Source organism: Aulonocara stuartgranti, assembly GCF_965226115.1.
Source record: "Aulonocara stuartgranti genome assembly, chromosome: 17".
Taxonomy (NCBI): Eukaryota; Metazoa; Chordata; class Actinopteri; order Cichliformes; family Cichlidae; genus Aulonocara; species Aulonocara stuartgranti.
This window is the reverse complement of record NC_138953.1, coordinates 17,327,230-17,344,657: the sequence shown is the minus strand read 5'-3', so window position 1 is coordinate 17,344,657 and position 17,428 is coordinate 17,327,230. Positions and strand designations below refer to the sequence as shown.

General features: G+C 43.8%; 1 protein-coding gene across 1 annotated transcript in view; it reads left to right on the top strand.

Annotated features, from left to right (window-relative positions):
• Positions 1–2,371: 2,371 nt before the first annotated feature.
• Positions 2,372–17,428, top strand: part of cped1 (cadherin-like and PC-esterase domain containing 1) — a 28,173-nt gene continuing 13,116 nt past the window's right edge. Inside the window, exons 1-14 of the mRNA XM_082510999.1 lie at positions 2,372–3,138; positions 5,971–6,145; positions 7,868–7,962; positions 8,040–8,124; positions 8,312–8,381; positions 8,451–8,598; positions 8,740–8,873; positions 9,194–9,266; positions 9,805–9,963; positions 10,349–10,453; positions 10,534–10,637; positions 10,720–10,772; positions 11,428–11,614; positions 12,185–12,353. Coding sequence (XP_082367125.1) covers positions 2,944–3,138; positions 5,971–6,145; positions 7,868–7,962; positions 8,040–8,124; positions 8,312–8,381; positions 8,451–8,598; positions 8,740–8,873; positions 9,194–9,266; positions 9,805–9,963; positions 10,349–10,453; positions 10,534–10,637; positions 10,720–10,772; positions 11,428–11,614; positions 12,185–12,353 — 1,752 coding nt within the window. The 5' untranslated portion in view covers positions 2,372–2,943. The remainder of the gene's footprint in view (positions 3,139–5,970; positions 6,146–7,867; positions 7,963–8,039; positions 8,125–8,311; positions 8,382–8,450; positions 8,599–8,739; positions 8,874–9,193; positions 9,267–9,804; positions 9,964–10,348; positions 10,454–10,533; positions 10,638–10,719; positions 10,773–11,427; positions 11,615–12,184; positions 12,354–17,428) is intronic.

Sequence of the window (17,428 nt, the reverse complement as noted above, 5' to 3'; positions counted from 1 at the left end):
GGGCATTTTGACTAGAGACTGGCCCACCATTATAGGAAAAATCATAAAGCCTTTGAATGAAAACAAACACTGTTGTGACAGTGATGTACACTGTTTTGATGGTATATATGCATCAATCTATCAATCGTTTGTTGTAAGATTCAGATAATTATTTTTTAAAAGCTAGACATTTTAAATGAGAATAAGAAAGAAAAGTATTTCCTTGTGCCCCCCTTTCCCTGTTAATGCCCTACATGCCCCCCTGGCAACACTTTGCTAGACCCGCCCCTGCACAGTTACCAGCTGTCAGCTACTTAGAAAAGGATCCTGGGGTTATTTGTCTCTCAGAAACTGTTCATAACTTCCCTTCAACTCATTCATGTCACCTAAAAGGTAAACCTGTTTCTCCATCACCTGTTCAGCTCTGATGATTCAGTAAGGACATCTCCTGGTTTCATCTTCATGTTTCCCTCTCACCACATCTCCAAACCGACATCATGACCAGCAGCTTTTACAGCTGTGGCTCCAGCAAACATCAGCTGATACTAGAAATTAATATTAAATAAATTCTAACAACAGCTGATCAAGCTTAAACGCGCTGCTGTTGTTTAGCGCGACATCCGCTGGTTTCCTCTTTCAGCGCAAAGTGGGCGATAAACAAACAAGAGAGCCGATCAGCTGATCATTGATCAGTTTCATGATTGAAGTAGAAACGGGAGAGGGAGGGGGAGAGGATGAAAGAAGAAGAGGCAGCTGTGCAGCAAAGACACAGAATAACTCCAGCTTTGTGCCTTTTTCATTGTAGCTGAATTACGGGACAAACTGTTCCTTTTCACCTCAATAAGAAACGTGTAATATTTTCTCTGAATAGCAGACGGGAAGGTTGGCAACTCTAATAACTTATGAACAAAATAAAGTTCAACATCATTAACTTCATAGCACCACCCAGCTGTATAGAAACTCCGTCATGCTAGCTAGCACGCAGTACGGAAAAAGTCAGAATAACGAAAATAAACTCCACCTAAACTTGGTTTATATCTGACCCAGAGAGACTGCAGGTCATAACTTCTTACCTGAAGCTCAGTTCACACTTGGACCGACGGCCGCCTCGGGTCTCTTTTCCTTCTGTCCCTTTTCCTTCATCCACCTGCTGGCCTCCACCACTTGCTAATGTTATTGAATCTGTGGAAACTCCGCGATGCCACCACACGAAGTAACGAATAACAAGCCTATCTAAATCCCAGTAACGAGTAACTCGTTCCTGATTTTGGCATAATAACTAGTTATCGTGCTCGTTACCCACAATAATAACGTAGTTACTGTAACGCATTACTTAATAACGCGTTAGTCCCAACTCTGGTATTTATACACAAGAACTCATATATATGCAAATAATTAAAAAAAAAAAAGTGTGAGAGAGAGGGTGAGAGAAAGAAAAAAAACAACCCACGGCTCGCGATAAGGAGCCGGCTCGCGTCGTTCACGTCAAAGACCCGGCTCTAAGAGCCATTTCATTCGCGACCTACACATCACTAAAAGACAGTGATGGAAGCCGTGACTGGAGCTGCGATGTAGCCTATATAATATTTAAATTGTACGAACGTGATAATTATGTGTATTGTAATAACGTGATATTATATTGTACAAACATGAAAGGTATATTGTTAGAACAATATACTTTTCTATTTTTCTTTTGCCTGGGTGGCATTATTTTTTAAAAAGTAACAAGTCGAATTTTGCAAATGTAGCGGAGTAAAAGTACAGTTTCTTCTTCACAAATGTACTCAAGTAAAAGTAAAAAGTATTGTGCAAAAAAGGTACTTTAAAAGTACATTTTTCTCAAAAACTTACTCAGGTAAATGTAACGGAGTAAATGTAACTCATTACTACCCACCTCTGCTGAAGACCACAGAGCCAGTTCACATCATTGCTTTATAGTTTGTTTTTATTAGTTGATGTAGCTGCAGTTCCTCTACCGTCCGGCAGAGGTCAGCCAGGAGACTCTCGGGTCAAAATAGCAGATAAATATGTTTACATTTCTGTGGATAATTTCCCTTTAATAGCTCTGTGGGTGGGTGTGGGGGTCCCGTTGGAATAGGAACGTTTAGCCAGCTGTAGTTCTGGGCCAGCCAGTCTTCCAGATTTTAGAGTAGAAAGATGCAGTTTGAAAGTTGTTGGTCAGCAGAAACAGTGAGAGCTTTTTAACTCACATAGTCACACATCCGCGCACGCTCACACATCCGCGCACGCACACACACACACACACACACACACACACACACACACACACACATATATATATATATATATATATATGTATATATATATATATATATATATATATATATGTGTGTGTGTGTGTGTGTGTGTATATCTCACGCACGTGGAGTGCGCGCGCCTGAAATATCTGGACTAGGAGGAGCTGACCTCCTGCAGACTCCTTGCAGAGAGGGGGAAAAGCAGCTTCCTCCTGTTTGTGTGCAGAAAAGTTGGAGGAGAGGACGGACCCAGGACCTGAAACCTGACGACGGAGCCTCCTCCTCCTGCTGCTGGCTTTAACTCAAACCAGATGGTGTCCCGCTACTCCACAGCAGCTCCAGCCTGATGCGTGGCTCCAGCACAGGAGGTAAAGCAGTTTAGACGGAGTAGGAGAAGATAATGAGGGGAGGACGGCGCAGATTTGACTTCGAGGAGTCATACAGTGTCCATTTAAAGGAGTGAGCTCGGAGTTTGCGGAGTTCGTGGCTCCTCCGTCTGATCTCAGGTCCGCGCACGGCTCAGCAGCACGGCAGTCACGGCCTCTCTTGCGCGCTCACCCGTGTCTTCGGGACACGTAAAAGCAGGACTTTATTTTCTAATGAAGGATTCAAACTGCGCATGCTCTGTGCTGACCTAAGTGGGCTCAGATTGAGCTGACGGAGGTGATGGAGGTGACGGAGGTACGGTGAAGCTCGCCCTCCGGTGATGCGGTGCGTCCCGCTGCTCCGCCGGCGCTCCGGCCCGCCCCTGCTGCTGCTCGCGCTCCTGCTCGTACTCTGTGTGTACCTGATGGTGGGGGACGAGCCGGTGCGGTCAGATGTGTGCTACAAGGTACCCTCGCTCCAGATGTTGACCCGCAGGTTTGTGTGCACTCTGGAGGCTCTGCAGAGACACGCACAGGTGAGCATATCTGCGTCACACCATGACGTCATTCTGAGTGGCCCATAATGACCCCCACCAGCATCAGTTTAGTAAAGCTGCTCACCAAACTCAATTAAAACAAAAGCAAACATTTAAGGAGCATCTGCACTGAGCCAGTGAGATTCAGGCACCTGAGGGCTCCGCCCCACTATCCCATCACCAAATGTCAGGCTGTTTTTATTATTTCCAGAGTCTTAGATGACCGTCACCTTTCAAACACTATATTTTTCACTCCAGTTAAACTCTGTCAAACTGTACTCCACTTTATCATGTGTCAGAGTTTAGTGAAAATCATATTGTTTTAAAACTTCCTCAAATGTGTTTAGATTTCTCCTAAGGCGCTTTATTACTGTAATGTCTCATTGGTTCCACATAAACTTTATTATTGAACCCAAAATGACCCCAAAGCTCTGTTTTAACTAAAACACTTCAAATACATGTGAACGACCCTGAGACAGCAGAGTGGAGTGAACTCTTCTTAAAACGTTTTGATATCTGAATGGACTTCTGAATGCATCCACTGGAGGAGGATTCCTGCTGGGCCGAGGCTCCTTCTGTCTCATTGTTGCTATATTTTTAGACACAGACGGATGAACGACTGTGAGCACGAGGGTTTTATTTTACCACGGGGTGACTGACAGCTGCATGGACCAATCAGAGCCAGCCAATCCAGTTGGCATGTGTTCTGGGTATTTTAAGTGTGTCCTGGTGCTTGGTGTCCCGATAGAAATATTTCTGCCACGAGGATCCAGTTTCTGACAGATAACAAGAGTGTAAACATACACACACACTCGCATGCATACACACACACACGCACACACTCACAGTGTTTGTTTTGTTTTATGAGGGCTGTAAACTCCTGTCTGCTCATCCTTCACCTTTTACTGAGTGTCGTGTTCAGAGGTCAGAGTTGGAGTAACGCTGAGGCTTTAATGAGCTTTCACTCCATCTTCATCTGAAAACTTGATAATGAGTTTAGATTTACACCACTCAAGAAGAGCTGTAACATCTTCGTAATGCTGTGGCTCAGTAAAACTTTATCGATAAAACATTTTGCCGACCCACAGGACGGGAACATCTGAGAAGGAATTTATTATTGAGTCTTTATGCATGAAGACAAACAAACTTCATCAATACATCTGAACGGTCTTCATTAGCGTGTAAGACGTAAAAAAAATCCTTTAAATAAAGGTTTGAATGTTGTATTTCTGCTGTGTGTGTTGTTCGACCTCCGCAGAATTAAAGCGACAGCAGAGGAGGGCTCACCGTGCAGGTCACCCTGAACACAATGGTCTCCACAGACTTCAGGGTACTTCTGAGTATTCTTGCAGGATTCCTTCTCTTTCAGAGTATTTTGGGGTCTTTCTCAGTCTCTCAGGAGGGTTCTTTCCTGAGTCTTTCAGGTTTTTCTGAATGCTACAGGTATTTTGTGGTATGTACTGGTGTCCGGGTGATGCAGGGCCTGATTATTCCACCTCTAGGAAATTCTAGGCTCTGTCTTTGTGTCTTCAGGGTTCTTTGGTGTGTCTGATGTTTGAGAGGCCGTCCCTAGTGTCTTCATGTGTTATGAAACCTTTTAAGGTCTTTCGGGAAGTTTCTGGGCTTTTCTTTGACCATTCTTCAGGGTCAAAGGTCGATGTTGTTCTTGTGTCAGCTGACTCTCAGCTGTTGGCCATCAGCTGTTCATTTCTCTGGTTCCTCCCCACAGCTTCCAGTCAGACGTGAGGATTTACTGCTGGGAGCAGATTCTCAACATCTATTTTAATCCAGTCTGACAGGAGCAGAGGACCATGACAAGCACACCATGTTACCTCATGAGCTCTCAGAGGTTTGAAAAGACTCTGACTAACCAGAAAATACTGTCCAGTCCATGGGTGATGGTCAGTGGGTCCTGAACGGGTTAACGTAATTGAAACAGTCTGATCCATCAGCTGGACTCTGATTGGCTGTTTGGACAGGTTAATTAAAAATGTGTGTTTGTCATTTGGTTTAATATTTGCTATAATGACATAATTCTAATGTATTTATGTGTAAAATCATTTCTCTCATTTCTAATCCTGTAGCAGTGAACACGCTGGGATCACAGATCACGTTAAACTGAGTGAGACATTAAAACCGGGGAGGGGGTGAGATGAGGGTGTTTTGGGTCATGTGACTCAGTCCATCAGTCTGGAATGTGGGCTTGATGGTCTGATATTGCTCCTCCTGCTGAGTTAATCTGGAATTTTCTCTGTAAAAATCCCAGTTGATAAAGAACTGTCTGTGATCGATCTGTCTGGAGTCCAGACAGCGGAGCGTTGCTGCCTCGTTGTGTCAGCTGACAGGAAGCTGAAGGTGTTAGATTAAGCATAACAGGAAGCAGTGTGAGGCTGACATCACAGCCACTGACCCGACAGGAAAACAGCATCCCAGCCTCAGAGCTGCAGGCCTGAGCTGACTGCATTTCTTCTTCTTTGGTGAGAAGAAACACCTGACAGGCTGTGTGCAGACAGCCATCATCAGAGCGGCAAGCTGACCTTAGTCTGAGGGCTAACACAGCTTCATGGTTTAAATGTTCATCTCTGAGTGCTTCATGAACTGGAGCTCTACCATGCCGGGTGTCATTCAGCTGTGTCAAACTCTCTTAAAGCTATCACAAAAATGTTCTCCACACCAATTTGTACTTTTGTAAACTCTGTAACATATTGTATTATTTAAAGAGTTTAGTCTATTACTGTCTTGGAGCAACTGTAACCCACATAATTTCCTTAGGGATTAATAAAGTATTCTGATTCGTATTCTGATTCACACGAACTCCTGCCGCCCCCTCAGTTGCAGCTCTCGTCTCAGAGGACCCCCCACCGGCGCCGGGCCGTGGTTCTGACGGGGCGACACCCGACCTCAGACACCGAGGTCCAGCTGTACCAGAGAGTCCTGCAGCAGATGGACTACGAGGTCCACCTGTCCAGATACGCCGAGACGAGCAGCTTCCTGAGGAGCACGCAGGGTAAATATACATCTGAGGGGGTGCTGTGCTGGCTTCAGGTGCTGCTGGGAATATAAACACTCTGAATCTGATCCTGAATGAACCGTTCTTTAAACATTTCAACCTGTCAGAAAGACAAACGCGCGCGCGCACGCGCGCGCGCACACACACACACACACACACACACACACACACACACACACACACACACACACACACACACACACACACACAGAGAGAGACACACACACACACACAGAGACACACACACACACACACACACAGTCTCTGTATATCAAGCATGTAAACAGTGTGAGCGCGCTCAGACGGCCCCGCCCTGCTGGAGCTTTAAACAGCGACATGAGCGAGCAGAGGTCAGGGTTTCCTGTGGGTGGAGGAGGGTGGAGACTTCCTGTGAAAGCAGATGGACCTCAGCAAGTGTTTGTGGAAAATCACTTCAGTAGTGCATGTCACGGCAGAGAAACATGAGCATGCACAAGACCGAAAAATGGCCTGTTACCACAGAGGGGCTTCCATGCTTCCTGTCACTCTGGGTTTAACCCCACCCACTTTGCCTCAAAAAAAACAGACCAGAGGGTCATCCAGCTGCTGATGTCAAATTCAGAGATGATTTATCAACAGCACTGAACATCATGAACAATTCAGGGAGATGTGAGGGTAACAATGATGATGCAGATTTATTCACATGTTCATTACCACATCAACTGAATCCTGTGGAGGCAAAGAGATCTGAACCTCTGATTGGATGATTCTATCAGATATTTTCTTAACACCCTTCATCAAAGATTCATCACCATGTTTCCTTTCATTAGGTCAGTGTTAAGAAACATTATATCAGTATCACCAGAGGCCTTGTTTACACCATCTCTGAAAGAACATGTTGGCTTTAGTCATGTATTATTATTTATTAATTACACAATAACCTAGCCTCTACCTGAACCTGTAGATCAGAGTAATAAAGACTTCACTGACTGGCTTATGTGATCAGAGGCAGGCACATTATTGTGTTGTCTGTGTCCCCCTATGTTTGAGGAGCAGTGAGACAGTAAAGCTTGAGGTTTAAGGAGAAGCTGAGAGAAACCTGAGAGCATGAAGTGAAGCTTTCTGCAGACCGAGGACGACAGGAAGCTGGAATGGGAAGTTCCTTTAGCTCATGTTTGGTCATAAAACAACACAGAAAGAGACTAAGCAGAAGCTCAACTCGTCTTCACTGTAGGGGGATGGATGGATGGACAGACAGATGGATGGACAAATGGATGGATAGACAGAAGGACAGATAGAGGGAGGGATGGACATCAGGTTTAAATCTGTGTATTATTGGTTCACAGCATGAGCATGGTCTCACTGTTGAAGTAAAGTTGTCTGTGTTGAACATCCTGCTTCGTTCTCTTTCTGCTGAAACCTAACAGCTCCAGCAAAAAGCCCACCGCAGAGCGTTTCCTGTCAACAATCGCTTCCACATGTTCCCGTTTTCTTTGTGTAAAACAAGCAGAAAAGGCCTCCGGTGGTTTTGGATTCTGTGGTCTTTCACAGTTAAAGGAGTTTGGGGCGAGCTGGGACTCGTGCAGGTGGCTCTTTTATTCTCTCTGAAAGTGTGACGAAGACGATGTCCCTCACAGGCTGCCGTTGATTTGAGTCTACCTGACTGACGTGATTTGTCGCTTTGTGAATAAAGCTCCACTAAACTACAGGTGAGGCTTCTGTGTGTCTCCATGGTTACAGGCATTGGTGGGTGGAGCCTCCTGCTGTGCCTCAGCACGTCAGAGCAGAGCTGTCTGAGGAGGATCTCCTTCTCTCACCTGCAGCGTCATCAGACGGTGAGCCCCTTCTGTCCTGTCTGTGTCAACTGACGGCATGTTTGATGACATAACAGCTAAACTGTGTGTGTGCTCAGGTGAACCTGCTGCCTGGGCTGATAGAGGCATTTTCAAACATAGGTGGAGGTCTGTGTCACTTCTATACACACTTCCAGCTGACAGGTAAGTCTGCAGCAGGTAAATCAAATCAGCTTATTGATCTAGATTAAATGTGATAGATCAGCTGATTGTGGCCTAAGTCGCATGATCTGTGCTCATCCAACATGAGACATTACTGCCAAATAAGAGCACTGCCTGGAACTGAGCTTTAATCTGAAGGTCTCAGCTAACCTCTTGCTGTTTCTCTCAGAGTCTAGTTTACCCATGAACCCTCATGCCTGTGGATCGACCAATCAGAAGGTGGAGATTCCTCTGGACAGGTTTGTATGTGACCAGCTGACAGGAAGTTGTCTGAGTTCTGTAAGGTAACGTTTCTTGTTTCTCTAAAGTTTCCCTGACAGCCAAGCCCCGCCTCCTGCTCTGGTTGCCATGGTGAATGTTTATGTCCTGGTAACCTCAGTGACCCCGCTGACTTCTTTCCTGCATGACATCAGCGTGGTAATGACCATTCAGCATCCGAGGGGCCGACCTGTGAAGGTAAAACATGTTCCTGTGTAGGACTTGCTAACACTTCACTGCTAGCACATCCTCTTTCACTTGCAAATCAGTTTCCCATTGGGGACGATAAATTATCATTGACCACTGCTGTTAGCCTTTAGCTCCTCCTCTTCCTGTCAGCTCAGGGACTTCCTGCTGCAGCACCTTGATCCAGCAGCCTCCCATCAGGCTTTGAGGCAGGTGAAGCAGGTGATAAGTAAAGTGCTGCAGGCGGCTGCAGCGTCGACCAATAAGAAGCAGCGAACCATAAGCAGGTGAATTCTGAGCTGAAACTCTTAACTTTACTTCCTGTTTCACAATCCAGATTCAGTACACACCTGTCTGTCTGCAGTTGCTTCAAACTGCAGCTAAAAGTAGGAAGGTAGAAAGAAATGAAGGTAGAAAGAAATGAAGGTAGAAAAGTAGGGAGCGAGTAAGAAAGAAAGGTGGGTAGAAAGGATGGTGCAGTGTCTGGGTGTCTGTTTTGGTTTCAGCTGAAAACTTGAAAATGCCTCAGACTGGATCTGTCATGTCTACTGAGTGTGTGCAGTCTGCGCCCAGTGGTGGCTCATATTGTCACTACTGTGTGTTTCAGGTGTCTGTTGTGCTTCCAGCTGCTCACCTTTACTTTGTTCTTCAGCGGCTCTGTCACACCTGTGGTAGTCCAGGTAAGAGTCTGACCATTATCTTTTCAAGTTCAGCTCAGCCTTCCAGCTGGTCTTCAGAGACGTTCTGCCTCCTCTGGGTGAAAGGTCTCAAACTCATGAAGAAGAGAAGAAGCTTCAAGCTGCTGAGACACCTGGAGGTTGAGTTACATCAGGGTGGGCAACTCCAGGCCATGAGGGCCAGTGTCCTGCAGGTTTTAGATGTGTCCTTGATCCAACACAGCTGATTTAAATGGCTAAATTACCTCCTCAACATGTCTTGAAGTTCTCCAGAGGCTGGTAATGAACTAATCATTTGATTCAGGTGTGTTGATCAAGGGTGATATCTAAAAGCTGCAGGACACCAGCCCTCAAGGCCTGGAGTTGCCCACCCTTGAGTTACATGATGACCCAGCAGAGCTTCCGTCTCTGACTGGACCTGAGAATAACCACACTTTACTGGACCTCAAACATACAACCAGCCTGAGGTGTTCAGGTGAATAACCAGCAGAGGGCGCCTTGACCTCAGCTGCTCTATGATTGGTCTGCCTCTCCTTTTCAGGTGGACACACAGTTAAACGTGTCAGCTCTGAGCAACGATGCCTTCGACCAACAGATCACCAAAGACCTGATCCTGGAGGACACGCTGGACTTCCTGCTGCCGCCACTCTCACACCTGTCCTCACACACACACCTGTCCTCGGAGAGGGAGGGGAGCCAGGTGAGTAGCGTGTTGTCATTAAAGGAGTAGGAGTTTTCCATGTCAGGAAAAAAATGAATGAATAAGTAATAATTAATGAATACTTAATGCAAAAGATAACAATAAATAATCAATAGATTCTCAATAAAATGTGTAGAAAAAGAATAAATATTTTAATAAACTAATAAAAAGCGTATTTTTTTGAATAATTAACCAAAACAAATAAAATGAAATAAATAAAAGCATTAGAAACACTGAGTTTAAAATGAATTAAAACTGATGGACATCCTACAGACATTTATTTGATTCATAAAAAAAAAAAAGATTCTGTTTGTTTTTATTAATAAATGAAAAAATTAAATGTCACCCACCTGACTCTGTGTGTGTGTGTGTGTGTGTGTGTCAGTACGGTGGCTGTACAGGGACACTTGGCGTCTGTTTGTCTGAAGACGAGTTTCTTCTTCTGCTGCACTTTCAGTTGCTGATGAAGACCTCATCAGCGTTTCAGCCGGTTAGTTAAGCCCCACCTCCTTCATCATCTTCTTCTTCAGCAGTGTTAACTGTGTGTGTCTGCCTTGTTTGTCCCCACAGCTCTATCCCAGTGTTTCCTCCTCCTCATCCTTGCCTCGTGGCCTCTCTGACCTCCTGACCCAGATCGAAGGTTTCTACAAGCTGAAAACAAACAGGAGCTGCAGGTAAGAGGCTCACAGGTGTGAGATGATCCATTGTGTGTGAACTTAGATGTTCACTGAAGGGTTATGTCTGATGTTCCCACAGGACAGACGAACCGCCCAGTCAGCAACCAGCTCTGTCTTCCTCACAGGACGAAGGTGAGATGTGGATTTTAGACCTGTCCTCACATCTGGAAACACATGTGGTCACATGATGCTGCTCAATCTATACAACCTGTTCTAGGTGTCACAAGGCGACAGGCAATTACACCTGTAGAGGTACGCGGTCTGTCACAGGGCTAACACAGACAGCCATTCACACCTACACCTGTGAGAGAAGCACAGGAAGAATGTGCTCATCGCTGGTCCTGGTACTGCTCATATCTGTCACACTAATGTAGATATGGACAGACTCACTTGTGCCTCCTGGTGGCGGTAGGACAAATGGCATTTGTTTGCAGATGGAAAAGCATCAGCTCACTGACGGTTATCTGCTTTAACGTACAAGTGGAAGTGAAGCTGTGGTTAGTGGATGCAGTTTGCAGAGGTTTTCTGATCCATGCAGCCAAAGTGTGATCACAGCATCCGCAAAGTTTTTTTCTTTAACGGAGTTCCAGCTTCAGCCTTAGAGGATGATGCTTGGTTTCTACCTGAGGAAACAGGAGATGGTTTTACCCCCAAACAGGTTCAGGGGCTTCCTAGCGGGACTTGCTCAGTACTCTACTGTGAAAGCTCTGTTCATTAGTGGTGGGTGTCATGGGTGAAGTGAAGTAGAACCTCGAGATCGAACGTCATGCTGATTCTTCTGTTTCAGGTCTCTGTGTGGACCCCCACCTTCGACAGATCTACACAGACCCCCCCCTCATTCTGAACCCCCCGTTCCATCCCCTGGTGAAGGAGTACCACGCAGAGGTGACCTTTGACACCATGACAGTTCGGATCCGGCCGGAGCCTGTCAGCTCGGCCTGCAGGATCCACCTGGATGAACACCGAGGACCCAGGTGAGACCAGGACTGTAAAAACCAACAGGTTACAGCAGAGAAGGTGCAGTCGAGATAGTCCTGAATGAAAGGAACCTCGAAATGTGACATTTGATTGGACAGCATGTTTAAGCAGACAACAGATGTACTTCCTTTATTAGATTCTTTTAACACATTTCTATTGAAGTAAAATCAGAGCATGAACTGCTTTATAGCATTCGCCATTTTGATTTGGGGCATGAAGCAAGCAGCAGCCTACTGACAGCAACCAGCTACTACTACTTCTCTTCTGGGCTTTAACTATGCTGCTAACGTCTGCTGGAGTCATGGTTTGGAAACAGGTGCCATCAAGGGAGGACTCCCTGTCATGCATTAGCATTATGCTGGGCTTTTATAAGGAAAAAGGAAGGGACACAAGAGTTGTTTTATTTCAGTTTAGATTTGTGATCCATGCTGGATATATGAAACTCAAATAAAATGTGAATCTGGCTTTGTAGCTCCATTTGCTCCTTTTCACAGAGGATAACCTTAGAGCACCTCCTTGCAGCCACTTTTACAACAGCAGGATTAACAAGAAGTTTCTTCCTTCAGGATGGCGAACTACCCGGTTGGCCTCGGCAACAGCAAGATCAGCATCCTGGTGATGGACGGCAGCCACCCGGAGCCTGTTATCATGTCCATCTACACTGTCCACGTTTACAGGGAGAGTCGGCCCAGCCTGCCCATGTTTGGATATCACGTGATGTGCAGCTTTGTGCAGGTAGGAGCTTTTCTGTTAGCTGGTGGACTGCAGGATGTGTGACATTCATTTCTTCAAACACAAAGTCTCCTTTAAGTTTGTATTTTGCTGTTTCAATGAGGTTGAAGGCATCAGTTATATCCAATGTTCCCTCTAAGCTGCGCGCGTGCGCAATTGCGCACTGCTGGCACGGTCTCTGCGCAGGAAAAATCTGCGTTGCGCACAAAAAAGAAATTCTAACCTGAATTGAAATTAATGTAAATACGTTAACAATTCTGTTTTGCAGTGTTAGTCAGTAAGTGACTAGCTGCTCCCGTATAGGATTAGAACCATTCTCTTATCCCATAGTCCAGCCAATCACGCGATTCACATTCACGTATATACGCAGCTAATCAACGTCGTTGACAGGCTATGACAGCGTCCTTATGTGCCGACACCGGTGTTTTAGCTGGCAAAGCGCCGTGGCTGATGTGGAGTGAAGCCACGTTAACAACGTGGACAACCATTGGAGATGTGAGCAGGACAGACGGAACAATTGACGGAAAAAGTGTGGACTTTATACCAGTTTTTAAATTGTGTTGATGGGCCAGGTAAAACCAGAGTTGTGATTAAAAAAATATGCAGTGTTTGTTTTTCTTCCTGAATACTATCGTTGTTTATATTTACTGTGGGAATGAACGGTAAAAACGGCATTTTATAAGGAAAACGCTCGAAAGCACTCTCCGCCTGTGAGCAAAAATGAAACCAACACCCCCCAGCCTTTCCCATTGGTCGAAAAATGTACCATGTCAACCAATCAAAACATGGCAATTAGTTGTTAAGAAACGGGAGGAAGTTTTAGGAGTGACGGTGGTTTTGTATGGCGTTATTTTTGTGCCACTATTCTGAGCGCACGTTAAAAAAAAATTGAGCGGACATAAAAAAATTTGCATGTTAAAAAAAAACTGCAGTTGCAAGTGTTTGAGGAGAAATCTATTTTTCAGCGAAGAAATACGGTGGCCCTGAGAGGCCAAACGGACTGCAACTTCAGAAAACACTTGCAAAAAGAAAAATGCTGCAAAAAGAAAAATGCTACAAAAAGAAAAACACTTGCAAAAAGAAAAACACTTGCAAGAAGAAAAATGCTGCAAAAAGAAAAATTCTCCATGGAAATGTTTCATACAGCTTTGTTTGACAGAAATGAAGGAGAACATATTTTGTACATCTGTTTCTACATGAGCTTTGTGTGATTTGATAAGTATCTGAGGCTGAGACCACAGGACTGTAAAACATGATTTTTGGGCTTCATTTCTCTACTGAACAGTCATTTAAGATTAGCTAGTAAATAACAATTAGCTAATGTTGTTCATGAGACTAAAGTTATCTCACTTTGGTAATGTAAATATAATATGGCCAATATTATATTAATCATTATTAGTTATTACAGCAGTGAACATGAACTCTGTGCCAAACACTGAGCTTCAGTAAAGATTCAAGTTGCATTTATTTATATTTCCTATCACCTTAAATCTTCACTTAAAGACAAGTATCTGTGACAGTGTATCTATCCGGTTGTTCAGTCTGATGTCACTAGCCGTGTCTGAACCTAAACTCCGCTGCAGGTCCATATATCAAATGATCACTATGGCATTACTGAGAGTTGAAAAACTGTCTAAAGTCTTTCATCTTTAATAAAATGATCAGCGTTCTGCTCTACCAGGTGTAACAATTGAGTTTAACATCCAGGCATCCATGAAAACGGAATTTAGGACATTTAACGGAGTTAGAAGTTAGCAGGAAGTTAGCTTGCTAGCTTCTATCTAAATACAATATAGCATGTCCTGACTGCGGGGTTTTGGAAACAAATTAAAACGTACAGCTCTGTTATCACTTCCAGCATAAATGAAGACAGAAAACTAAAAAGCAGTGACTGAAGTTTGGCTAGGTGGTATATAATGATGTGCTACGTGACCGCTAGCGACACAGCTATGTTAGCATAATATAAACAAGCTAACTTTTTTTCCACTCGATAAAAGTTAACGTGAGTGTTCTCGGTGGTCAGGAACAAATGTAATCACATGGCAGGATGCTGTAAAAGGACCAAACTTCAGCCAGGAGAACAACTGAGATAATCCATCCACAATACGAGGTTAGTCATTCATATACTGCTGCATGGGCTGGGCTGTAGTTACATAGTAAGGTTTTAAAAACTGAGCTTAAATAAATGATTAGCGGTAATAAAAGCCGAGGGAGGTCAACAATGATCACTGACTGTTTTAGGAGCTTTTTGAGATTAAATAGAAGAAAATACAAAGCATTAAACATGTTAACAACACAAAAGCCATATTAAACACAGACTACTTTAGACCCGGAAGTAGGATTCGTCGCGTCATCACTGAACAACCGGATGTATTATATATAAGAGACAAATATTGTTCTTTTAATATGTTGGCATTACTAAATTTGGCTCAATGCTTACATATATGTGTAAAAAGAAAATGTACAAGCTGTGATAACTGTTTCTGATAAAATGAAGAGTAGACTGATATATGAAATATTCCTTTATTGGGTGAGAAAATCAGATCATGTCATAACTGCTTTAAGTCATACAGAATAGATATCAGAGCCTTAAACAGGCTGACTTCTGCTAAATGGGTCAAACTGGGCAGAAAGTCTACAAACACATAACATCATTATAGAATATGGTGTAACACTATAGATCAACTTACCTCAGAATATATAAAGCATATAAACAATTACAGCAATATGATGCAACAAACACAGCAGTGCTACTAATCCAAAATACTCAAAGCTTCATAGAACTGGAACAAACATTTATTTTTAGCTCCATTCTGCTGCTGATACATACTTTAGGTTTCTGAACATTAAAGTCGTTGCTGCCTTTCATAGTGTGTAACTTTAAGGCCCTGAGTACTTTCTCCCACACTGAAAACACTGGAATGATAATATTATTTGAACATTACCTAATAAGACTGATTCAGGACAGACAATTAGTTATTTTAAACTTTCCTAGCAGTCCTTCACAAACAGGGAACAGTCTGTCTATTCTCTCCATCTGTCAGCTGCTGCTGGCTCTTCCTCCTCCTCTTCCTCACACACTGCTGAGTTTGTCCTGGTGGATCATCAGGGGTGCAAAGCCTCACAGATGATGTGCAGCAGTGGGTCCCTCAGTCTATCCTCACTCTGGACATTTGCAGTTGTCACACATGGAAATCAAATGTGTGATAAGCTGCAGGATTCAAACACAAGTGTAACTTATAAACACATGTTCATACTTTTATTACACAATCAGAGAGAAAGAAACAGAGAGAGAGTGCAGGACAGACAGACAGGTGACAGTCTCAGGTGTATACACTGCTACAAACAGGAGGATTTAGTGTTTGTGTTATTACAAGTGCTAAACAAGAAGAGTTCCCAGATGGTACAGTGGACACATGTGTGACTCCTGTGATTAAAGCATCTTTCTTCCAGCTTAACGAGTGAACCGTCAGCTCGTTCAAACACACGTTAAAGTCCGTTTGGCTCGACACCACCGAACAGAGGCAGCAATATAACATAGCTAACATTAACAGTGCAGTGAATCCTGCTTGTGCCGTGATATTCAGGACTGCAAACCGAGCAGCATCACTGACTTTCAGCCTGTTGTGTTTGTGGATATATGACTGACTTTAATTATCCATAGAATCATCACATTCTCTGTAGGATTAAGGTCAACTATTGAACGGCATATAAAGTAAAGGCTTTAAAACAAAGTTAACCCAAAGTACAAACATCGCTAATGTCACATAACTTTGCCGGCATGTGGCCAACAGCAATGTTTTAATGTTCTTCATTATTAAACATTTGCACATAAATAAGTGACATAATATTCAGAACTTACTTTTGAAAGTTTACTCTTTGGCCGCTCCGCTTCCACTTCTTTGAAGTGTCTCCCTGTCCCAGTGCACTTGTTAGCATGTTTTGGTTCGTGCAACTGGTCCGTCCGCTTATTGTGTCCCCAGAAACATTTCCGTTGTGTTGTGTGTGCTTTTGCAGCGTTTTTCTTTTTGCACCATTTTTCTTTTTGCACCATTTTTCTTTTTGGAGGTGTTTTTTTCTTTTTGCAGCATTTTTCTTTTTGCAAGTGTTTTCTGAAGTTGCAGTCCGTTTGGCCTCTCACGGCCACCGTAAAGAAAAGCTAAATTTGAGTGAACAAACTTCATTGCTGCGTGCAAAAAATGTATTTCAGTGTTTGCTATTATCCATACACACACACAATAGCAGCCCCTCTCGCTCAGGTTTTGCATTTGCGCTCGCTCGCAATGTGTCAGCAATGTGTTGCTTGCGCTCTCAACATTTCTGCCCATGCACGCTCAACTCTTTCTGTCTTACTTCCAATAGTGTTAACATACTACAAAGGTCATGAACAAGATTTTTTTTAATATTTTCATTGTAAGTGGGCTAAAGCAGTTAATTAAAAGTAGTCTAACATAAATGTAAATGCTGTAATTTGATTATTTTAATAAACCATGTAACTTGGATGGATTCGATGCTGGTGTGACCACAGTGCACACGCCTGCTGTTGCTCACAGTGCTTCAAGGGACCGCTCAGGGAGTTTGTGTGTTCGCTCAGACACATGAAAAATTAGAGGGAACATTGGTTATATCATCAGTCTGATCAGGTCTGCTGAAGCTGCTCTCGTCACGTTAGTCACCAAAGATGAAGCTAACAGAGGACACAGAGGACTTCCTGTTTCAGAATCCCGGAAGAGCCCCGAAATGTTACGTTACCCTGAAAAATCCAGACGATAACAATAAGGCCTAATTCCCACCTGGCTTCCCACTCTGTGATAGTTTGATTGAATAATCCCTGAAAGCTAAATGGTGAGAAACACAGCAGCAAGCTCTTCGATGCCGTTGATGGAAATGGAAACAACCAATCAGGAAATTTCAGAGAGCTTTGTTATCAGGATGTTCATCATTTACAGCAAAATGCACAAATTCTGGTCCAATTACAGCAACGTTTTGCCACAGTCTGGCTGAAGCAGACTGTGTGGAGTGAGGAGGTGGACCCAAGTGCAGAGAACACAAAGCGTGGAGGCAAACTTGATATTTAC